Here is a 24,050-nt window from a genome sequence, read left to right as displayed (position 1 = left end):
AATAAGAAAGCATGAAATTTGGCTCCTGCTTCTCTCCTCCTGTGCCCTTGAAGGAGTCGTTTGGCTGAATTCCTTAATATTTTTGCAGCTGTGGTTGTGGTTTATTAACTGATGCTGCCTTGCAGAAGAGCCTCTGTCTGCAGTAGACTTTTCATTACTCATCTGTCAATACTTTCAGAGTAAAACAAATGGGTCTAGGTAGAGAGGTTTCTGCTTTTTCTGTGTAAACGGTATGGTTTATTTTTCTCGCTCCCTGCTGTTTTACCCAAGGAGAGGATACAGAATAGGTTTTGATGCAGTATGTGCTTACAATGTATTGAATAGGAAGGTCTGGCCTGCTCTATCTCTCAGGATGTTTTAGGCTATGATGATTTTATTAGGTGAACTGGAAGAAATTAAGAAGATCCCGCTTTCCCAAAATATTTTAACTTGGTACAGCTGTAAATTCCCCTGTATCCTGAATCCTACCGGCTGAAGAATCTCCAGAACTTTTCTTGTGCAATTGGCAAAAAATCATTTCTGGCCAGTGGCTCAAGAATTTGTTTGTCAGGTGAGATCCAGCTAAAAATTATAACATCTCTGTTATTTTTTTAAATACTCCTCAAAACTGAAAATGAAATAAACTGGAATTATTATGGTGCTGTGTTTACTGATACAAAGTGCAAGCTTTGCAGTAATTGTCTTCACTTCTGGGTAAAATGTAAGAGGCGATTTATTTGCCTGGATTTTTTTCCTTTTTTTTTCCCCCACGATAATTACAAATGAAGCACGTGTGTCATTTTGACGTCGCTTCAGAACGGGAATGTCTGCTCTGAGAGATGGAGATGTAAGTGATTTTCATGGTCGTACATAGTACGGGTGAGTGAGCGAAGGTAACACCTCTTGTAGCAAAGGAGTAATCGACAGGAAGCACAATGCTTTCCTAGGATGGTGCAGCGTGACAGCGAAGGGATGAGATGTAAGGAGTCGTGGGGAAAGACTTGCAGATCTTGGGATGTTGACTCACCTGGGCACACACTTCTCTCGAGTCTCACACTTGACTGTGACAAATATGTAACATAATTGCAGCCAGGCTAGTGATGGGGTATTCTTAAGAGCCAAAAGTTAGTGCTGATCACCTTCCGTATGTGTATTTTGGGGGAAATGTTGGAGTTCTCACCCCTTTACCTGTTGTGCTTTCTGGTTTGGTTTTGTTTTTATTGTACTTTGTAAGATCATGGTGGGAAAAGACAGACATCGCTTCACTGTGCAAGAAAATATAATAAAGAGCTGAGGCCCAGGCTGGTTAAGGAACTTTATAACTTGATCCCTTGCTTTGTGCCATTGTACCTTGCCTGCATCAGGTGTTGGCAGGTGGACTGCTGCCAATTCCCTTAGCGCAGACTTGTCTTTCGTGATGGAGTTGCAGCTGAGTGTGTTGTAAAGCCTGTCCCCTGAGACTGCCTCTTGTGTGTTATCATCTTCTCCAGTGAGAGCTGCGGGAACCCAAACCCCTGCCAGACTGAGCTCTTGATTAGCTGCAAACGTGAGGACCTAGTTTGGAGATAAAAACTGATTAGTGGATTATCCTATGAGCTACCCCCCCAAATGAATAATCTGATCCTTAAAAGATGCATTGCAGATGGTTTTGAATTGGAGAGGTACCATTCTTCCAGTAGCCTGAATCTACCAACCTTGCATGGAATAGCTGAAATTATTTCAGTCGAGGGAGAATGGAAGAAAAGATGTGCATTTAGTGCATGGTGCGGTACTTTGTTGTTCTGATCCCTGCCCAATGTTGCATTCTCATGCTGGTTTCAGGGTTTTTTTGCGCCACAAGATTGGAGAAAAATTCCAAAATATGGAGGAGCATCATAGTGATCTCCCCAAGGAGAAGAATTAGTCTTTAATATGACTTTTTAAACTATTTTCAGGTTGGTTATGCCTGTTTACCCATCTTTCCACTGTGCGCGGATGTCAGTATATGTGTGTTTGCCCAGTTTTGGCTGTGGAGTCTGCAAAAACCAAGACCGTCATATAAAAATAAGTCAGGGAATATATGAGCAAGCCATGTCACAAAAGACTGTCATTTTGTGCAACTGTGCAGCTCAGCAAGTTACTCTAGTGTGAGAGTCTCTTTACAAATGCTTTTGTATTTTATCTGTTGACTCATCCATCTCAGCACTTACAGTGACATTTCAGTACTGTATTATAAAGCCTATGATTGAAACAAGTCTGTTCTTGGGATGGTTTAATCAACAGATGCAATTACTACAATAGTGTTTGTATTGACACTTTGTCTTTCTGTGGCTGCGTTGTAAGCAGCACTGCTGCACAAGGAGGGCTTTGTGGTTGGGGACTTGCTGTACGAGCAGATCACTAAACATTTGTATTTAGTGTAAAATCAGCATTGAAGGAGTTTCAGAACTCCCCATAGCTGGCAAACAGTCTCACAGGTCGCTACAAGCAATGTCAGCAAAAGGTTAAAACTTAATCTGCAGCAATTCCAATTTATTTTACAATTTTATAAAATGCTGGAATTTCTTCCTGTTGTAGAAGTGTGAAAGGAAAACTGAAGTGAATCTTCTTCCCATGTGAATCTTGAAGAAGGTGAAGGAAACTTGAGTTTGAATCACATATTTATTCTTATATTAGAAAAATATCAGTGCCAGGCTGCTGCTTCTCCGATGTGTTTTACCCTGGGAACTTGTACAAGACATCTTCCCTTTCAGCAATTTCATTTTTAGCTGTATACAGGGTGTGACCATTGTTTAAGGGAGTGTCGGTGGCATGTGGCCAGTTGATTTCTAAACACTATCATGAATTGTTTTAAAGAGTGTATGATTTTCTGCACCGATATATACTTACGATTTTTTTTAAGGCAGGAAGTACATGCTGGTTCCAGCAGTTGCCAGAGCAGCTGTTCATCCTGAATAAGCCGTATGAAAAATCTTGTGAAAACGTGGATCTCCATGGGAAGCAGTGTGGCCTTAAGTGATCAGCACCTAAGTATGGTTAAGCTGTATCGGTAACTACTTCCATATTTTCATTTGCTTGGTATTTTGTATCAGAAAAAGTTTCTGGTTCTTACAGTATCAAAGTCTATAGGATTGTTTACAGAGAGGTGTTTAACTCCAGGATAGTTAATATTTGTAAAGGCTTGTCTGGACACTCCCCAGACTCTTGCTCCAGGGTACAGATATATTTGTTTTATCCCGTGTTGAGCTGATGCAGCAGTTTTTGTCTCTGGAAGAAGGCATCTCTGCTGGCTCCATAGCTTTAGCATTTCCTAAAGCACTCATGTTACCTTGACGGGGTTTCTCTCAAGGCCTGTAACAGTCAGAGCGTGCTCTTGAAATACAGTCCTCTCCCCACCCCAAGTTTCCTAGCCGATAGCTTAGGGCTTTCCTGGTATAGTCTGTCTGCGTTTTCAATCACAGAGCTGGCTTTTCTGAGGCTCTTAGATACCCTCCACAAAAAGTTTGTTCTCAACTGATTGACATTTCATTCAATCTCTGTAACTGTCATTTTCTTGAAAAAAGAAGTTATTGTTCGGGTCCAAAAATGCCCGGCCGGTAGCAGCCGTGCGCAGCAGTGGAAGCACCGGGCTCCCGTGGGCTGTGCCCGGGTATGGCTGGCTGCAGCGGAGCCCAGGTCTGATTGGTCTGAACTGACCTTTGGCTATTGATTAAAAAAGAGCAAGCAAGAAAATCTGTGCTCCAAACATGAACCTGTCCGGAAGCTGAGTATGCAAAGATAAGCCGTTAAAGGGGGAACCCCTTTCACCTATAGCTGATGTGTTATTCAAGTGAGCCCAAAGTAATACTTTCCTGGCTCAGCTTCTGAGCTGTTTCCAACCCACGGTTCAGTTGCTTCTTCCTTCATGCTAAAGTTGAGCTCCACATTTGGCTTGCTTTTTATTTAGTGTTGTTCCTTATCTTCTTTGCTACCATGGCATGATTTCCTCTTTATCTGGCACCTCTTAATGCCTTCTGTTTCTCTTGGTTTATAACTTCTTGAGGCATACGCTCTTGTTGCTTGTAGTGCAGACTGTCTTAAGAGCTTGTATCACGAGGTTTTGATTGAGCAGGGTTGTTCTGGAGATGTATAGGGATGTGTCAGCAAATAGTGCTGCCTGTATCACAGCGAAGGAATACACAAGCCTTTCCCGACCAGTAGAGCTTCACTTGCTGCTGAGTGTGGTTCTTCAGGCCATAGTTCAAGAGGCTGGTAAAAGAGTGGTAAACTTGGGAAGTTCTGGCTTATTTTGAGAACAAGATTCAGCTTCCCGTGATATAATAATTTCATGAATCAAAAAGGGAAATGTGTCATAAGGCTTTGCGTTTATCTGGAGCTTTACACTTTGAGTGCAGCGCAAGCATCTGTCCTGTGCTTCGATTCCAGCGTGCGCGATGGGAAGCGCTGGCTGTTCGTAGCGAGACGAGATAGCGGGTGGAAGTTCTGCCCACGTTTCATTTACCAGTGTGATATAACTTGTCACTTTGCTCAGGTGATGTTTACTTCTACACAAGCTTCTGTATGCTCTTCAGTATCAGTAGAGCTACATACCCCGTGAGTGGGTTGTTAATTCATGTTTTTAAAGCCTTTGAGATCTCCTTAGTTCGTGAGGGTGGCAGGACTCTGCTGTGTGGTGGTGGTACTTCTCCATTTGTGGGAATTTTTTTTTGTGCACAGAGCATGCCACCGAGAGGAACGGAGTGGGCAACAAGGCAGTAACCATGGTTTCCTGGCAAAATTTCGGTGACTCTGAGAGTGGCTGAGTTGTGACCTTCTCCGAGAAGAGGTTTACTTTGTGGCCCTGCCTCTAGTACATTCCCCAGGTCAAGACTTCCGAGAAGGTCCATGTACAGCAAGCTCTTCGTCAGTGTTTCTGAACTTTTTGCATAGGGTTACCATTTGCATCTTAGCCTCCTAGTTATGTTGATCCTAATCTTCTGCTGAGGTTCGAGAGTTGGGAATTAAGTTGAGGATCTCACCTCGAATACTCGCATTAAAACTAGGGTGAAGAATCTAGTACGAGGTGTGGTTTGATGGGAGAACGCTCTCCAAGCTCCGTGCTTTTTTTGGCTTTTATGTTGCAATTTCTTTTGCAGAAGTCTAATAAATTTCCCCAAAGATTATCCTAATTTCCAGAGTCTCAAAGTCTGAGTTGTAATTAAGCACTTAATTTGATGGAAGTTTTTAAATGTGTTGCTAGTCTACTGGCAGCTTGGGGAAATGCTTCTATCTTCAACCCAGCTTCCCTTGTGTAGGTTTAAGCTCACAAAGCTGATTATATATTTAGAAATGCCAGAATTTCAGCCTACCAGGCAGGTCTCAGAAAATTGTTCCAAATGTATGCTTTCTAGGTAGGTTAAAGCTGAATTTTAAAGAAGCCTGCCTTTTTTGAAGAAGTTCAGGTCGTTGTTGGGGAGATTACAATTTTTCATTAACAAACGGGCAGTGGGCAATTTTAATAATACATTTCATTACTTACAAATTGCATTTAGTTCCCCTGTTGCCACAAATTACAGTAATCAGTACTTCTAACAGTGAAGCTATTATTTTATTTCTCTGGAATGACATAAGTGTTTCTTTGTTAGGTTATTTTTACTGTCTTTTGTACTTTGTAAGTTGAGCCTGAGTCTTGCTTCTACTACTAACAACGATGCCACGAGGGGCAAAAGCACAGCGTGAGCTGCTCTCACAGGACTCTTGTCATGCGTGGAAGAGTTTCATGGTAGCTTGCCAGGAAGCTCTGCTCTTCATGGGCATCGTATCCAGTGGTTCCTGGCCGCAGGTCTCCTGTGGCTGGTACACTGCTTCGAGCCGGAAAGCGGCAGTGGCTCTTGCTCTTCTTGCAGTTTGACCTGCGGCGTCTCCATGGGAGGTGAGCGAGAGGCAGAGCAGGTCCAGCCTGGATAAGCTTTGAAGCGTGCACGGTATGAGCAATGCTTTGGCAGCCCAGCGAGGCTGACGTGCTCTGCTGAACTGTAGGTGCTGGAATGCAGTGGGGAGGTTTTCCAGGGTGGTTTGTGCTAACTTATTTTACCCCACGGTTGGGGTGGCCTAGGAGCTCACACAGTGAATAACCGCAGTTCAGCTGAGGGACAGTAACTTTTACACTGCAGTAACTTGGTGGCTTCCAAACGTGTTCCTTCCCTAGGTCTCCTAGCTTTAGCCAGGAGAGAGTTTCCATCATCCAAAGAGTTTCCTCCTAGACATGCTCCCTGAGGGAATTACACTGCCAGATCAGTGCAAGGCAGACTTGACCTGGGTATCAGCACTTTAGGGTAGAGGAGGCTTTTCAGTCAGTGTTAGAATAATATATGGCACCTAAAGGTCATAACCAATGACTTGGACTCAAAGGATCTAATATTGAGATGATAATGACTGAACTAGAGTTTTTTTCATCTGTGCTATTTGAGGATATAGCTTCCAGTTGTCTCCAATTAAGATTGTATCTTCTCCTAAGGTTTCTCTCTGTTGTTTAAATAAGATATGTCTGTCCCCTTGCCTCCTCCCGTCTTACATTTTTGCTCAAAACCTCAGGAAGACTTGAAGACTTTATTGTGCTGTGCCTTTGAATTGACCCCACAAATTTCCATCGAGAGACATTAGGATGGACTTCCCATTTCCTTGTATTCTCAGTTTAACTTTTCCTGTTATGGGAATACTTAAAAAAAAAAAAATTGAATTGCCATTAGTCATAGGTGAAAACAACCAGAATAAAGCTGGTGGGAAGAGTCTCTTCTTGGTGTCACTTGCGCGGGCCCGGTGTCAGGATGCTCTTTCGGCTCTGGCCAGGGCTGTTGCACATATTGGCCGCTCACGCGTTTTGCAGGCTGCTGGCCCAGCACGCCTCTCCCTCTAACACGTGTCCCTTTTTGCTGATAACTTTGTGGCCTCCAGGCTAGTGACAGCTGTTGTCCACTTGCTGCTAATTAAGAAAGCAGCATGAGAGATGGGAGTGTGGATTGAAGAGATTGAACCCCCCTCTGCAGCAAAGCGTTTCAGCCTGATTAAAGAGGGTCTGACTGACAACCGCGCGGCCCCTTTCTTCTTTCGTCTCTCTCTGGTGAGCTGCTCTGTGGACAGCCTGCTTGCTATCAAGACGCGCGAGTTAGGCTGTCTCTGTATCTCGCAGTATTTTTTAGATCCTGTACCAAAAGCCAATGTGAGAACAGATTTACCACTGACATAACAGGCACGTGTAAAACTTAAGCCACTCCTCCAAAAAGCACTTAATATTTAACATGCAAAATGTACTTTTATGCTGTTATGTAGGTCACATTTTTAAAATAAATTTACGCATACTGTGTTGGAAATTCCAGCTTCTAGCTGGAAAATCAAAACCATCATAAATCAGTACCGTTTCAGCAGGTGCACTGGGTAGATTTCAAGGATATTCCTTGTTTGTTTTTTTGTTTCTTTGTTTGGTTTCCTTGTTTTGTTTTTCCTGGTTTTTCATCGGGTCCCAGCGGGTGGTCTTTTTGTGTAATATGACTGTGCTGAAACTTTTTTGATGCAGCAAGAGACTGGAGTTGAAGTCTGGCGTTCCCTTTGAGGCCTGTGTTTCTGTGGAGGTAAAATGACCAAATGGCATTAGGATAATACAAAAATGGTGTGTTAACACCCAACCAGAAGATGTGAATTCAAGGAAGCTGGATGGTAATTTGGTGGTATAAGCTTCCTCTTGAAACATTGACGCTCTCTGGAGCTGCAGTTTCTGCTCAGTTTACCCCCTGGAATATTATGACCCTCTGTATTTCTTATGAGACCTCTAAAATTCAATCTGAATTCTTATCTGCAATAAATGGGCTCTGTATTGCCCCTAGCATGCTTTGAAAGCCTTGTTATTTGCTCTCATATCTGGACTATAATTTCTCTTCTTCCCGTTGTGATTTTTCTCATGCTTGACTGCTACCTTTTATCTCGGAGACGATTGTAATAGAGCATCATCAGGTCTTCTCTTTAAAAGCACTACGTGTATACAGAAGTAAAATGTTTTTTTTAAAAAAAAATCCTTGCCAGATCTGGCTCCTTAAGCGTGTGAAAATCCTTTAACAAACCCTGTCTACCACAGTGTAATTGAATGGTAGAGATACGTCTAGCGAGAGGAATGTGCAATTTTGACAATATTTACTGGTGTTCACCTAGTATGTCCATAATTTTGCCTCATGATCACTTTCTGAATGAGGTCTTGGAGCATTCGACTTCAGCTTTTCAAACAAAAGTGTTTTATGTTTGTTTGAAACTAAAGAGCAACTCTGCCAGTTCGTGTTTTCATGTATGCAGCTGAATGCTTTCAGTACTAAAATGGTAGGAAATGGAAAAAGTCATGTGTTTATAACTAATAGAGCTCGACCGACTTGTTGGGATATGGGTGGTGCAAAGTGTGAAAATGCTGTAATGTCCTTGGGCGGCTTTTTGCTCGCACGTGAAGAGAGCAGATGCTGATGCAATGCAAATAGAAGAGGAATCCCATCGCTGGACGGCCCCGAGTCCCCAGGCTGTAATCCGTAACCCAAGGTGATTTATGGGCGTTTGAAATAAAAGTGGTGTTTCTTTTTTCCCCTGGACAAAGTATTATTTCCAAATAGTTCATCTCGTTATTACGCTCAGCTTTGGCTGTTAATTTTATGAAATAACCCTGATAGATTTAATGTTAGAAAATTAATGGGGTGCTTTCTGTACTAATAAAAATGTGTGGAGGCTCCACGTCCCGATCTGTCTTGCTGTGGATGATAAATAAGAACCTGAGGGAGTGGTTTCTTGGTTGGAAGGGTTGAAAGTGACTGTAAACATTCATAGTGTTGCGTTTAGAGGGCTTGTTATGGGTGGTGAGACTGGTTACGCAGGGCTGTTTGCTCTGAATGTCGGTGGTTTCTTTCCCCGATTATTGCTTTGACAGTTTTACCGAACTCTTTGCTGCCTGTTTGCTTGGCAGTATGTTTCCAGCGGATTGTAAAAATGTTACGTGGCTGCAGAGTCACGGTCAGCCCATTTTTCCTTTAATGCTTGTCACAATCTCAGTGTCCCAAATACAAGAACTGAGCTGCCATCATCCAGGGTGGTCCTCCTCCAATATTAAAATGTTTTCACATCCATTTTGCATTCGGTTTTCATGTGATGGATGGCAAGCGTGAGTTGCTCCGAATACCCGCATCTTATCCATTCATGTCATGAGTTTCTGACAGTTTAAAATGAGAACTCCCCACGTAGTCATTTCAGAGGCATAGCCGTGGTGATTTTGACACTAAAGGGGTGCAAGAAATGTTCTACAAATCCTGTGTATACGCTCAATGTCTGTTTGGTAGTAGGTTAGGCTTTGTTTAGACTAGCATCTCAAAGTAAGCCTAGAGCTTTGCTGCTAGGTCTCCAGTTGACTTACCTTCCATTGGAGGTGCGAACGACTGAAAGCATTTCAGCGGAGCCAACTCTTCTTTGCAAATGCAGACGTGATCCATAACAGGAGGGCCCAAAACAGGAATTTCTTCTTTACAACAGAATACGATGATTTTGTGATGTCAGAGAAACAGGTATAGTTCCTCTGGCTTCCTGATTTCTTATTTTACCAGAGAAGTGTCCTTTAAAGAAATAAGAATGAATAAATAAAAGCATACCTACAAACTGTGGTGTTCTTGAGGAAAAAAGAAACATATGCAAACAGTTTTGAGGAAATGCTGCTGGATTATAGGGAGAGTGCCTACAAGAAAAATCTCTTCCGTGGAGGTTCGGCAGCTATTTCTGTTCAGCAGGACTTTGTCTTTTTATCTTTGAGAAACAGCTTCCCTAAATATTTCCTTTTATTGCTGGTTTTTGGTTCGTAATCACCTTAATCCGCTTTGCAAGTGGACAGTTTATTCCAAAGTAGAAGCATGTACATAGGGAGTTAATTATGAATATTGTACTGGAGTTCCCAACCTTCACCTTAATTTGAATTAACTTTCCTGAGTGGAAAAGTCCTCACTCTATAAAGTCTGAATTGAACTGCAGTAAGGTTCATGTGGCTTGGAATGGTGATGTTTTATGGTGATAAATTAGTGGTGAATTATAGTTTCAAGGGATCTCTCTCAAAGTACAGATTTTTACAGTTGCCAGACAGCCAGCTCAGCTCCCCACCTTGTCCCTTCTCTGCCAACAGGGGACAAGCTAACTTGACTGCGCTTGAAGTGTGAAGTCAAGGAAGTATTTTCTGTATGTTCTTAATTCTCTTGTACGAGCAGCTGGCTTTTTGTTGAGGATGTCTCCTGACTGGGGTGGGGAGGGTCTTTCCGAGTTTTCATAGGAACGGCTTCAGTTTCATGATTTAACATTGTGACTGTTTTACACGGAATTGTTGGGATTGTTTGTTTGTTTGCTACTATGAAAACAAACAACCAAGCAGCAGAGTTTTGTTACAAGCTTATTGGACCTGTGGTTTGTGTGTAACACCGGGATGGACATGGAAATGTTGTGCATTATTTAAAATTGTATAGATTGTAGGAGTCTTCTGTGGAGGCCCTCGGGGCTCTTGGTCTGTTTTAACAAAATAGTTAGGTTTTTCCTGAGTCAAATGCCTCCTCCAAGATTTGTTTGAGACAGCTGCATGTTTTGATCTCCCTATAATAGGTAGGTAGTTGGGTTTCAGGTTAATGAGGACTGATGGCACAATTAGTGTTTTCAAGGACTTTCCTTACTGTAGCGTTGCCAAGAATGGAGCAGGAAAGATACCTTCCATCTGTCGTTCCTCTGCAGAAGTCAGCAGTCTGTAAGTGGATGTAGCCGAGAGTTTATTTGCTGAGCTTTAAAGTGGAGTTCACGAGTACACAGACAACAAAGGGAGATGTTTTCCTCCTAAACTGGGGGGAAAAAAGGCAAATGGGTTTTGTGGAGGAAATCTGTGGTTAGGGTAGGAAGGAAAGGGTAGTTTTCCCGGAATACATCTTCAAATAAATGAAGTCCAAGGCCAGATCTGAAATCGGCTTGTGAAGTTGTGCAGGGCGTAGTGGGAAAGCACTTGCTGCAGTGAGCAAAGTGTCTGCTGAGTCCCGCAGTTGATAGCTGTAGCGTCTGACTCCTGTCAACCCCTGTGCAACACACAGCTTTTTCTGCTAACCGGTACCCCGTCTCCTCTCCTTCCCCCATACCCACCAGGACTTTTCAGATAAGAATAGAGCAAATACAAAGGTCTGTGGGCCGCCTGTGCTGCCCCCTTCTTTGCTGCTGAGTCTCAGGCACGTAAGTGCCTGGGCATAAGTATTTTTAGCTGATGTGATGTTAGATGGCAATTTCAGAGCTATGGTTCCTAAACTTCTCCAGGCTGCTACAAAGCTTAGTACTAGATACTTCTCCTGTTGTCGAATAATATTAATAAACACTGATCATACATAAAAATCAATTCTGGCTTTGCAAAAATTATACCTGGCTGTTTATTAGTTGAATGATGGTTTACAGCAAACTGTAATTTCTTTTTGCTGTATTGAAGTGTAATTTTTAGGACTCATTGGCTGGACCCGGCTGAAGACTCTCAATTTCTGTTAGTCGTGAAATAAAGCCTCCTTCAGAGCAAGGCTGCAGCTGGTGAAGGGTTGTCAGGAGTTATCAGATGATGAGGCTGTTAAATGCAAAAGGTCTGGGAGTTGGTTACCCTTGTAAGAATGGCACTGAAGGTATTTTTGTAAACATGTTTTTGTGTCTTTTTGAACCCAGCTGCTGTGAAATACTAAATCCGCTGCAGAAATCAGTCAGTTATTGAATGTTCTTCACACAGAAGGAGCATAAAGTTGATCACACTAAAGCTTTTACAAAGCATCAGGCTTAACCTGACCTAGCTGGACTTGCTCTCTGGATGGGATGGAGCACAGCTTGACCAGCCTGAGCTGCAACCCTCCCGCGGCTGCGAGACCCAGCGCAGCACGTCTTGAGGCCTCGTGGAGGCCAACTTTCTCGTTACAGTGGTGGTTGTTTTCCAAATGGGCCTCCTTTACTCCCAAAACATTGCTCAGTATACCACTAGCTGAAGTTAGTATTGATTGACCTTTCACGTTTGGACTGCAAGATTGCCACACAACTGCGTTTTGTGTTGCATAGGCTTCATTAGCTTTGGTGGTTGTGGTTTTGCTGCATGTAGTACAAAATTATTTCTTATTTATAGCATCTTGCAGCCTCTTTGCCGTGGGATCTGGGCACTGTGTTTTAAAACATACTTTTTGATCCAGGTGGGTCCTGGTCTTTGAATGAACTCCTGTGGCACTCTGTGCCTCACTGGCAAGATCTCCCCTTCAAAACCCGATGCCGTGCTTTGCACGGGTTGTGATAGGATAAGGGCAGGGACTGTCAGTAAAACCTCACTCAAGCAGCTGCTAATTCACCAAGGTTTATTTGGTGATAAAAGAACTGTTTCAGCAAGGAGCGTAAAGGGATGCTGAGATGAGGTTCGTCGTTGGGTTTGGTAAAATACAGGCCTCAGTTTAGTTCCCTTTAACTCTCGCCGCTGTTTGCTGGGTGTTAGTTTAAAAGGGGTTTCTTGGTGAAAAGCAGGCTAACTTCTTGTTATCAGTAAGGTGGAAGCTCATGAAAAATTAGAAACTGGTTCTTAGTAGGGCCTACTTTGGTATTTCCCAGAAGAGTTAACAGTAGCTGTTTACATGCAGATAGCCAAGGCGATACAGGGAATAATGCTGCACTCCAGCAAAGAATTGAGCTCCAAAGAAATAAAGCTATCCCTCTCTTAAGTGGTTTTTCAAATGTGTTGTTGCATTAGACTACATAGTATTCTGAAAAAGCTGGCAAATAGCTACTGTTCTTTAGCATTAAATCAACAAGTAAAATTCTAGTGGCGGCTTCCATGTTACCCAAGCCTCAAATCTTCAAAGGGCTTGACTGCGTTACAGTCTGCACATCCTAATTCAGATTTCTTAAAGTTTCTGTTGATGTTAGTACAGCTCCCGCAGGGTTTGTTTCTGCAGAAGTCCAAGGTATTTTCTTCTATATCTTTTAAAGATTTGGGAAAGCAGAAGGTTGTTTTTAAAGTCTGGATGTGAGGAGGAGATGGGGGAAAGCTGCAAGTATCTGTATTAGCATACTTTCTGTTGGAAACCTGTTATCTGCAGGAGTGATGTAATCAGGCAGTTTTAATTCATGCACGAGGAGATAGGATGAAAGAGTTGTCAAAAATAATTGTTTACTCCTAAAGTGACTTTTAATCTTTCTGTCCAGGTACACCTCCGAGACCTCATAAGCGACGTTATGTTTCCTGCTAAGATGATCTGGGTCCGTGCTAATCCTGCCGCTAACAAAGATGAGGGCTAGTGTTTCCTCTCCCTCCTGCTCTGTTCAGTTCAATTAACATCTTGGTTTCCCTTGCTGGAGGCACCGATGTTTCAAATTGTGCTTATAGAAGACTGAATTTCCTACTGCCCGTAGGCAGGCAATAAAACCGGTGGTTTGGTTGCAGATACTATCAGATACAGAACAGGGTATAGAACTGAAGATATGGCCTGCAGCTTGTTAACCCTCTGCGTAAGTAGCATAAGAGCAATGTAAAAACAGCTTCTTGCCTGATTACATCAGAAATCTCACACCTGCGGTACTGCTGTATCATTTTGCACACATGCTTGTCTGCATACGCAGAGATACAGAGCTGCTCCTTTGGGGCAACAGTATCGTCGTACTTCAGAGGTAGTTTCTGGAGTGATTTGCATAGCCTTCCTGTGATGCCTTTTATCGAGTAAGCGGTATTAGGGAGGTTTACGCTGGTGTTGCAGTGCTGCTTTAGGAGATGGTGCTGGCCTGGTTCCCGAGTTTCATTTTTCTTTTTCTTGCAGATAGGTGAGCCCTCAGCGTGGTGCACTGGAGCTGTGCAGACATGCTTAACCTTATGGAGCAGAGTATCAGTTTTTCAGCATCTGAGCCCTGAGGTTATGGTGCTAGTCAGAACAGTGAAAAACGCAGCTCCCTTTCGGAGAAGTTAGCTCATCTTGTAACATGCATGGAGAAGAGCTTACATCACACCCTCACCTAGACTGTTGCCCTTAATCTAGGGTGCTCGCTGAAGAAGGAAACAAAGCTGAGCACGTTTAGGCAGATGTTTTCCATGTTTTGATCTTATTTCTTGAGCTCAGCTCTGACAAGTAGGGGAGGTGGCTTTTGGGCAGGGTTTACTCCCAAGCCTGCTAGAAAAGAGGAGTTAGTTCTGCATTTCAGACTAAATGTGTAAAGAGTCTGTAATCAGAGGTCAAAAATAAAGATGACTATAATTAGTAAAGTCCAAAGCAACTGGAAATTGTGTCAGACAGATCTGAGCCAGCATTTCTTTTTTTTTCCATCGCCTAATGAATGAGTGCTGAGGTTACTCTCCAAGGATGAAAGAGGGCTGAGTTTTTCTCATTTGAAACTAGTGCTGTGGGGCGTATGCAAGCTGAAGTCTCACATTCGCTACCTTGTTTTTCAGCTATTGAACCTTTGGGCAGGTTGTGAGCAATTATGCTTTTCCCTAAAGCGTCTGAAATAATGCGGTTCTGCCTGCTGCTCCGGAGAGTGCCAGTGACGCCATTTGGTCACCTTGGAGATGGATAAACAGCTTCAGCAACAGCCGGTTATAGTCTTTCAGGTCTGGGTTTCTAAGCTGACAGCCGTACGACTGAAACCCAAGGCTGGCAAAGGTTTTTCAGTGTGGAAAGAGTCTAAATGCGTTGGAGTAAAATGAGAAGAGAGGAGGGGAGAAGGAGTTTAGGGAGCGCGCTGCGGCGGGGCTCAGGGCTGCGGCAGTCGTGTGAATGGAGCAAGTCGGCTCTGGCTCCGCGGCCTCGCGGAGGAGGCAGTGACTCAGGGGTGCGCATGCACCCTCGTGCTGCCGGCCTTTATTTTTAGACGTCTGAATCACTGTCGTGACTGTATCCCCATAAAGCTGTCAGACCGAGTGGGGATGCCCACGGACCCCATATTAAGGCATGTTTGGTGAACACAGAAGTTGGACAGATTCCCGTGCAGCCGTTGGGGGTTTTGTGTGTGGAGCTGCTTTCTGAAATAACGCAGAACTAGTTTTTTGCTCTGTGCTTGTGGCTGGATTTTTTTTCCTCTTTCAATTTAAAATTAAATGTTTGGTTAACAACCTTGGCAGTTTTTTATGCGTAGACCCAGGGTCTGCCTGGACCACAGCAGTCGTGTTGATGTTGGAGGCTACTCGACTCGCTTTTGTGTTGTTTTAGTGTTGCTGGCACGGGGGGAGTTCTGAATCGTGTTACCAGTGTTGTAATCCCATTAGCTCTCCCAGGCTTGCGGGGCTGTGCAAAATCAGTACTGAACTGGGAAATCACCAGCGACTCACCAGATGCTGCCCAAAGGCTCGCTAGTGTTTCGGTCAGCGGCAGCCTTCCCCCTCGTGAGCTGATACTGGACCAGGCTGCTGGAGCCACTCTCCTTCAGATAAAACACAGAGCGAAAGCCGCGACTGCTGCTTATCAGTAAATTAGGCTTGTTCCAAAAGCAGTCCCAAAGCTAGAGCTGGCTGTGGCGTGCAGGAGGAATCGGAGCTTGGGCAGCAAGTTCTACCTCTTTAAATTCCCTCTTTATCCCTTTTTTCGGTAAGTCTGTTGGGTAGCGTTGCCGCACAGTTTCTAGCAGCTGAGAGATTCCTGGGTTATGTGTCTGCACGCAAACAGATTTCTCTCTCCGGAAGATTTCCGGCTATAAGAGGGTTAGGAAGTAAACCTGGCACAGCGGCTCTGGACTTGTTGCTCGGTGAAGAGCATCTCTTTCTCACAGCCTGACGATTTGCTTCCGAACACGAGGCTGGAAGAGAGAAGTGCTGTAGTACTAATGCACCACAAAATTAATGTTGTTGACTGTGATCCAATGCTTTTCGCTGCAGTCGAGGGACGCAGCTGAATCGAGAAGTCACTCTGTGCCTCCCAGTTCCCTCGCAAACACTGCGAGCTCTTTCCACATGAGCCTCCTGCAGCTGGAGATGTCTCATTCATGGTTGCTTAGAAAAAAAAAATCAAAATAAAAAATATGCTCTCTGACAAATAAAAATGTTTTGCTTCCTCTGGAGGCCCCAGAGGGCGGCATAAAAAATAATGAAGCCTGTGAGTCACTGAACATTGCCTGGCCAGCTGAGAAGGAACTGAGCCTCCCTTTTCCATAGAAGTTTGTGTGCTGTCATTGCACATCATTAATGCTCACTGGTTTATGCTCATTCACTGTAAAGTTGCCAAAAAAGAAAAAGGGCAGTCGGTCTTTCTGCTTCCAAATGCTGGCTGCTTCGAAGGTGACGTGATGTTAAAGGAAAAGTTTCTTTAACGCTCAAGCGCTATTGTTTGATTCTAAAACTGCCCTTCCTCCACCTTTTCCTCTAAAACCTGGCGGCTCTCCTAGCAAACAAATTCCCCGGAGAGGGACTCGGAGCGGCTTGCAAACAGCTCCACCTAAGGTACAAAGGTTAGGGTGGGCAAGCTTCCTGACGGACCGAGGACCCTCCCTTTTTTTTTCCTTTCTGAATCCCTGACTGGGCCTTTTTTGTTTCTGAATAAATTGTCTGTCTTTGGCCTCTCTGGGTCACGGCAAAGTTGAGAAAAAGGTGAACTCAGGTGGAGTTGGTAGGTCTGAGGTTTCTGCAGTGAGCCGATGATGAGGTGGTGATATGTTCAGAAGGTCTAAAAGAATGTTTTAATCCTGTTCTGCAATTTTTCTGTGTTTGGGATCCCAGTTCATGCTTTTGAGAACATACAGTATCACACAAGCGCAGCCTATCCTGGCTGCCCCTTCAACCTGCCTTGGAAGTCTGGTGCTTCCTCACCATCATAGCTCCACACTGACAGGCTTGAACTTGTTGATGCAAGATAGGCACTACAAAATTATCAGAAAAGGGCCCCTGCATTCGCCCTCTGTTGTCTGCTTTCCATTGATGATCTCTAAATTGTTCCTTCTCCCTAGATTCTGCTAGCTTTTCTGCTCAGGAGCTCGGCTTTTGGGACATGCTGTTTGAGTCTGAGGTTAAAGCAACATTTCTGTAAAGCTCAAAGGGCTAGATTTTCTGTAACTCACTATATTTTAAGGTTTGTATTACAGGAGAGCCCAAAGGCAAAGGCCCCCTGTTCTGTGTACTTGCAAGTGCGTATTAGATTACAGTTCTTAAGGTGAAGGGAGAGGGTGGAATGAAGATGGTTGGAAATTATAATAATATTAGTCTAAAATCTCAAAAGATGTATGCTCTGCAGTATGTTTCGTAGTTACAGATGGAAACTCGCATATACTCTCTTAATCTGTCTGGTCTGAATGACTGATCTCTTGGGTCTCGAGGAGGACGACCTGTAGCCCCATCCCTGTTGTCTCTTACGTGGTTGTACGTTACAGCACCAAATGGACGGGCTCAATCAAGAGGTCGTTTTGAACGATGTCTCATTATTTTTTGCTTTTGCTGCCGAACTCCTAAAGTCCTTGTCAGCTAGGGTTTAGCTGAAGCCTTGCAACTTGCCTTTTGTCTTCCACAAATGATCGAGCTGTGCCCAAGGGGACAAATGCCATTTTAATGGGCATTGTTGTGTAAGTCATTACATAAGTCACCTCTGTGTTCAAAGGACTCGTGGCATAAATAGCAGGAGTGGTTGATTAAAAATGTGCACAATAGCTTCGTTATGGCATGGGGAGAGATGTCCTCTGTTATTTTTAATCTGATAGCTTTTAAATATGTGCATCCAGCAGAGAACCAAATGGCCTTTAAAAAGAGAAGCATTTGTGGGATAAGATTTTGGAATCCACTTCGTTCTTTCTAATGAGCCTCAAGAATCAGTTCAAATGGGAAAAAATGAACTTTAACCCTTTCTTTTAAGGCTTTATCTACTGTAAAGTGACTGGATTTCTACGTGTGAGCAGACAGAGCATGAGAGAAGGTGGAGGGTTTAGATTTTTGTTTGAGGGATGGAAAAGGTTCATTTTATCCTAAAGTTTAAAGAAGAGGAAAGTGTGTTTGGTACTTGTTCGGTATGATCCCAACACTGGACTGGCTGAACACTTCAGTTGCACATCCCTGCTTTTGGGACGGGTCTGTCACTGAGCTGTGCCATAGCAACAAAAACATTACCAAAAAGTCCAGAAGCAGACAAGGGGGTTTTATTTCTCATCTGTTCCCTGAAACTGCCCATCAGCTCTGCTGGCAGTGCGTTACTCAGAGCGTGTGGGTGACGGCCTGCTGAGGAGGAGCTGGTAACTGGAAAGTCTGTAGTGACTGAGCTCTGTAAAATGTTTAACTTTCACTTTGACTTGGGGTGAATACTACGCAGCTGCGTTAGCTTGGTGGAATTCACCAGCACGCGTGCCTTTTGACTTCATTTGTGGTGTTCATTTGAACCCAGGTAGAAAATGACCATTTTACTCCTCCAGTGGAACTACAGACCTTGGGCTTTGACTTGCTGGCTTTCTCCTAAGCAGTCTGGTTTCTTCACACACAAGCACATAAGCTGATTTGTCTGCCTTCCCTTTTGCTTCCTGATCCTCCGTAGTTTAAAATCTTGCAGTTCTTTCCTCATCAGATTCAGCGTTCTGTCGGCAAACCGGCAAGCGGCACGACTTTGCTCTGGTTAACGGTGCCGCGTTTCTGTGCCCGTGGCTCGGGCTCTCCGCGAGCGCGCGGAGGACGGGGCTTCGTGAAAATGTCCCGGCTGCACCTGGCAGCAGGGCTGCTCGGGGCACCCTCGCAGCGCGAGCTTGCTCGGGTCGTGGGTGGTCGGAGCGCAGACGCGTGCCGGCTCGGGGGGGACGAGCTTTGGGGCTGAGCGCGGCCGTGACTCAACAGCTGGAGCATGTTCAAGCACAGCAGAGCGGGAGCCTTGTTAATAGGGGGTGGAATTAGCAGCGAAACGGGTGACGTACTGAAACTTCCAGTCAGCAATCAAGAATCTCTAATCCATAGTAAAGTAATTTTGAAGTTTTTTTTTTCAGTTGTGTGCAGCAGCAAAGCATCCAGACAGATGAAATATGAGGGGATGGAAAGTCAGCAGTGCCTTTGAGACACAAACTCTTTGATTCAACAGTATCTTTTTTTTCCCCCTTCCAGTTGAAATTGTTCCATCCACTTTATTACCCTGTCTTTCCCCATATGTCTTGCAAATATTTGGATACTCCATAGGAGTAAGCCCTGGGTACCCTACTTCTGCGCACCAGAAGGGAAGAAACGAGAAGGCTGGAAGGCCGGTGCGGGGATTTCGGTTAAGCCCTGCCCCTGTTATTCATCAGTAGGAGGCAAGAGTAATACGGCAGAACAGTTTCCAGTGGGCGAACTACCAAGCTCAGAAACAACCTCAGTGCTGCACTAAAGAGTTTGGTTACTGTAGAAAGGCAGGAAAGTGCAGAGGGACAGGCTAAGTGTTTTGAACACTGTCATAGCTCTGTTTTCGGTTTCTCTGTGTACGCTATCAAATTATTTCATCTGTAAAGGTATGCTGCTCTGTTTGAACTTTTTTGCTGGACAGCCACAGGACGTTAGATACTTCAGTAGGATATGATGTAAAGAAATTGAGTTTCTGGAAGCAGCCCATGCTGTGGTAACCAGTCCAGTAAGTCTTGCACAGCTGTGCCTTTTGCAGTAGAGTTTTAGTCTTCGTTTGTAAAAGCTTAGGTCACCTCTGCCTTAGAGGTAAAGTACCTTCCTATTGAAGTGTAACTTTTCTTTACTATCACTTCGTCCAGATTCATTAAAATGCAGGTTCTGTTTCTAACCCTTGTTTCTGCTTGAATACTGCAAAGCCGATAATGCGAGATCATGTCTGTAGGTCTTCAGTGACTGTAATCACAGTAGCTCCATGGTTTGATTCATGAGCTCGAGGAGACAGATGAGGGCCCGCGGTTTGATTTTCCATTTGGAAACGGAAAGGATCTGTACTGGAATTACTGACTCACTCGGTGCTGTGTTTAGACAAGTTGCTTCACCTTTGTGCATGCTTCCCATCTGCGAAATAGGGTTAAGACCTCACCGTTTAAGGATGAGATAGATATATTTGTAATGTGCTGGGAACGTGAAAAGTGCTATTTTAAGTGCGCAGTGTAATTGAGCGTAAGAGAATATTGGTTTGTGACTCATTTGTTTAACTACAAATGCATCAGAAACTTGCGAGCAGATGAGATTTGGAAAATGCTTGTTATGGATGGAAAGTAAGGAGCTGCATTAATGTGTGATCTTCAAAGCAGGACTTAGGGCTGTTAAGCAATTCGTTATATTTTTGCAAATGTCAGCTGGTTTACTTCGCTGGTGCTATTTTAAGAAATTCCCGTTCTGCTCCGGCCACTTGTTCCTGCCCTCCCTCTGTGGGTTTCTGCCCCTCCGAGCGTGGCCACACAAGTGATTCGGAGTCCGATGTGGCAGAAGGGCGAAGCGAGGGAAAGGCTATGATCAGGCTGGTAGCGGTGGTGAAGGGCATCTGCTGTCAGCAAGCAGGGACTTTCTCCCCTGGCAAGACATCTCCTTTTGGAGGTTTCTGACCGTTCACACGTTGCTCCAGCTGTTTGTGTGGTTGCCAAATAAAGGTGCGTAGAGATGTCTGGTGGGAAGGAGAAATGGAAATTGCAATCTTTGGAAATCTTTCCGCCTTCCAAATATCTTGTCCCTACAAGGCAAAATTATCACCCCAAGCACAGAGTTTTGTGGGTATTGAATGTTGTCGTATTCAGACTAGCAGCTGGAATCTCACTGCTGCCCGTGGAGGAGCCAGACGCAATTTGTTGTTGCTACCATTATTTCCCTGTAGATTAATTACTGTAATTGTTTGCCAGTTCTCTTAAAAATAAATTCCGAGCCATGACTTCTCTTGGCAAGCGTTCGTATGTGCGCATGTATAGAAATTCTCGTGTGATGTACAAAATAAATACAGATTCTTTATGTGGGGCGCAAGAGCAGCTATCGCAGCAGCCAGGAGCTGTGTTCAGCGCTGACCTTGAACGCTGCGGAGCCGCGGAGGTTTTCAAGGTTTGGAGATCCTTGTGGTTGTAAAGCAATGACGTAAATTGTTGCTAAGTTAGGATGCCAGCTGCTGTAAGTGATTCTTCAGAGGCCAATTGATATGCCTGGACTTATCTACAGCGACCAAAGATTGTCCGTGCCTCGCTCCTCAGCGCGGTAAACAGGACTTCGTGGTACAAAGAAAACTTTGAGAATCATGTGAAATGGAGAAGAGTTCTGCAGCCGGACTAGATTACCATCGGTGCCAATGCAGCTTTCATTGATAGGATATCTGTAAAATTGTGATCTAGAGGACCTAACTAATTGGAGTTTTGGCTCCAGTGAAGGCGTTAGTAGGGTTTTAACACTCTACCAGGAAACTAGGTTTAAAGGGAGACAGCCCAGAAGGGGAGGCTTCTTCCCTCGAGTTGTGGTTAGGTAATTTCTGAGTATGATGAGCAGTTTTAGCACTGCAGTGTGGTATTTAGCTTCTGGGTGCTAGATTTGACTCAGCAGCCTTCTCTATTTGCAGTCTGAATGCTAACAAGGTGGTGCAATGCTGCATGCATCAGACTGTCGTTTTGACTCACTGCAGCCAATGCAGTCAATTCCCAAATAACCTGAAAGAAAGAAAGATGAAAGATACAGCAAAACTGCTTACTTTTCTTGATAATGTGCTTAAAGACAAGTTCAGTGTCTGCTGCTGAATTATCTGGGTCACTAGAGAGCAATTCAGACCTTCATTTATTAAAGTGCTGTTTGCTTAAAATACCTTCTGAATTGCTCTCTACAAGGCAGCTTAGTTTTATTTAGCTTCGTGGCTAAACAGATAAAAATATCTCTCAACAGTACGTCTGCATGTGGCATGATTGCAGACCTCTGAGACTTCTGCTTTTAGATATTCAAAAAACTTTGAAATATTATGATTTTCACAATGGGCTACTATGTTACGCGGTTCTGTAATTAAGTATCTTCAGGAATGCACCGCTGTTGACGTTTTCCTTCGTTCTGGTGGTGTGTCCTGATATATGCGAACTGAAATCGGTGGCAGACGGCGAGGGCTCGTGTTTGTGTTCACGTTATTCATGGAGCCACGTTCAAAGGCAGTGGCACCGAGCGGGTAGTGCTTGAGTCAGCAATCCGTGAAGGGCAGTGTTGTTGGACCGTGTCGTCTTTTCCTGAAGCAGATGTTGAATGTGCCAGGAGCTTCGAGATGTTGTCTCTCAGGAAGTCAGGATGCTGCGTACGATCATGCTTATGCGCTTCCCTTGGCAAGGCAGTGGCTCCCACCTGTGAAACTCAATTTGATAACCAGCAACTCTCCCAGATGCCTCTCAAGGTGTTGCAGCTGCTGGCTGCCACCGCTGCTGGCTGTCACACGGGACCCTGTCCACACACCAGCAGTGGCTCTCGGCCCTCAGCTAGGACATGGGGCAGGATCTCAGAGAGCCCAGCTTCTGCCCCTGCTCTGCCAGAGGCTTGTGAACAAGTCACTTCATCTCCTTGACTTGCTTTCCTCATCTGTAAAAGAGAGATGATGATTACCTCCTTTGTAAAGTACTTTGGGATCTGCTGGAGATAAGTGCTTTTAAGAGAGGTATTTTTCCTTGCCTGTCCAAGGAACGGAGCAATAGCAATCCCACTGTGCCTGCCTTGGCACTTCAGAGCCGCTGCCTCTGCGGGGAAACAGGAAACCGTGGTGCTATTGTGGTTGGAAACGTAACAGAGAGCCATGAATTTTTTTTATCCTATTCCACTGAATTAATTTATATGGTTGCAATGTTTTTCATAGGCTAGTCTTCCAGGTAATACTGTAGCACAGCTTCCCTGTTTTCAACAATTTACCCTAATCTTGTAATGCATTTCTGTGTCTTTCTAGATTCTGAGCGTTCCCATCTCTCCTCGTTCACTATGAAGTTGAAGGGCAAGTTTCATTCACCAAAAATAAAGAGAACCCCTTCAAAGAAAGGAAAGCAAGCTGACCTGACAGTGAAAACGCCAGAGAAGTCAGCAAACAAAGTAAGCAGACAAAGGACATGTTCTTATTAGTCTTGCTGGTTTCTTGCTTACTGGGTACTTTGTTTATTGAAATCTGCAGCCCTGCTCTCCGTGCATGGCTTTTTGTCCTCTACTGTATCCTGCAGATTTGTCAGGGATCTTCGGGGTTACTTTATGGAAGAACTGCACACAGCATTACTTATAAACTGCACTGTGCAGTATAAAATAAGAGCAACCAAGGCAAGTACTATTCTTCTGAGACCCTGATGAGACCTCCTTCCATAAGCATTTAAATATCTCATTATGGAATGTAGTTTATGGCCTGACACATCCTCCCCACGTGCACACCCTAGGGTTATGCTTACAGCTTCCAAATAACTGCCTGGTTTTGGGGTGTGATCCTTTAAAACAAAAAATCTCAAAACGCAGGCCAGCAAATCCTTGAAGTTGGTCCAAAGATGTGCTCAATCTCTGATGACCTCAGCAGGGAGAGTCAAACAGATGTATTCAAGCAGCTGCTGATTCCAGCACACCCTTCCTCAAATCTGACGTACTTGTTTCAAGTCCTGTAAGAGCTGAGGTCACCACTCTTTCCCAACACAAACCTATCAAAGGGTTATCTCCTCTCTTGTGACCTGATTATGCAGACAGGAGACTATCTCTGTGACAGTACTGTTGCACTCAGTTTTCAAGTGTAAATCTAAGCCAAAAGTCAAGAAGAGTTGAGGCTATTTATGATAATTTAGCAGTTTTCCCAGTTGTTGCTGGAAGACTCATCCAATGTGCAGCGCCAGACATACGAACTTTTTTAGATTATCTTTGCTGAGGATTGTTGTAGTGTTATTGAGAGCAGTCAGGAAGATATAGTTATCTGATGCTGTCTGATGTGCTCAGCGTACAGAGAAGTGTTGTAGGGCTTCTAGCCCTACTCTGAATTACTGTGTGGAAGGTGATGAGGCTTTTATTTCCCAGGCTGTAGTTTTTTTCCCAGAAGCAAAGGATATGCTCCCTGCGGATATCAGCACCTTACATTGCTCCACATGTGTACCAGGCTGCTGCCCCACAAAAAAGACCAGTAAGGATACACCTTGAAGACTTATAATTCTAATTCCAAGGATATTTCAGGATGATATGTTGAGATCAGTTCAAAGGCATC

The 24,050-nt window shown here is 44.2% G+C and overlaps 1 protein-coding gene across 3 annotated transcripts in view; it reads left to right on the top strand.

The window, feature by feature from the left end:
* Positions 1-24,050, top strand: part of RAPGEF1 (Rap guanine nucleotide exchange factor 1) — an 89,487-nt gene that overhangs the window by 12,244 nt on the left and 53,193 nt on the right. For all 3 annotated transcript variants that reach the window (XM_064523775.1, XM_064523777.1, XM_064523776.1), the window contains exon 2: positions 22,776-22,915. In XM_064523775.1, the coding sequence (XP_064379845.1) occupies positions 22,776-22,915 (140 nt within the window). The remainder of the gene's footprint in view (positions 1-22,775; positions 22,916-24,050) is intronic.

Source organism: Dromaius novaehollandiae, chromosome 20 (assembly GCF_036370855.1).
Source record: "Dromaius novaehollandiae isolate bDroNov1 chromosome 20, bDroNov1.hap1, whole genome shotgun sequence".
NCBI classification, from domain to species: Eukaryota; Metazoa; Chordata; class Aves; order Casuariiformes; family Dromaiidae; genus Dromaius; species Dromaius novaehollandiae.
Note: the sequence above shows the minus strand (reverse complement) of the source record. Positions and strands in the feature narration are given on the sequence as shown.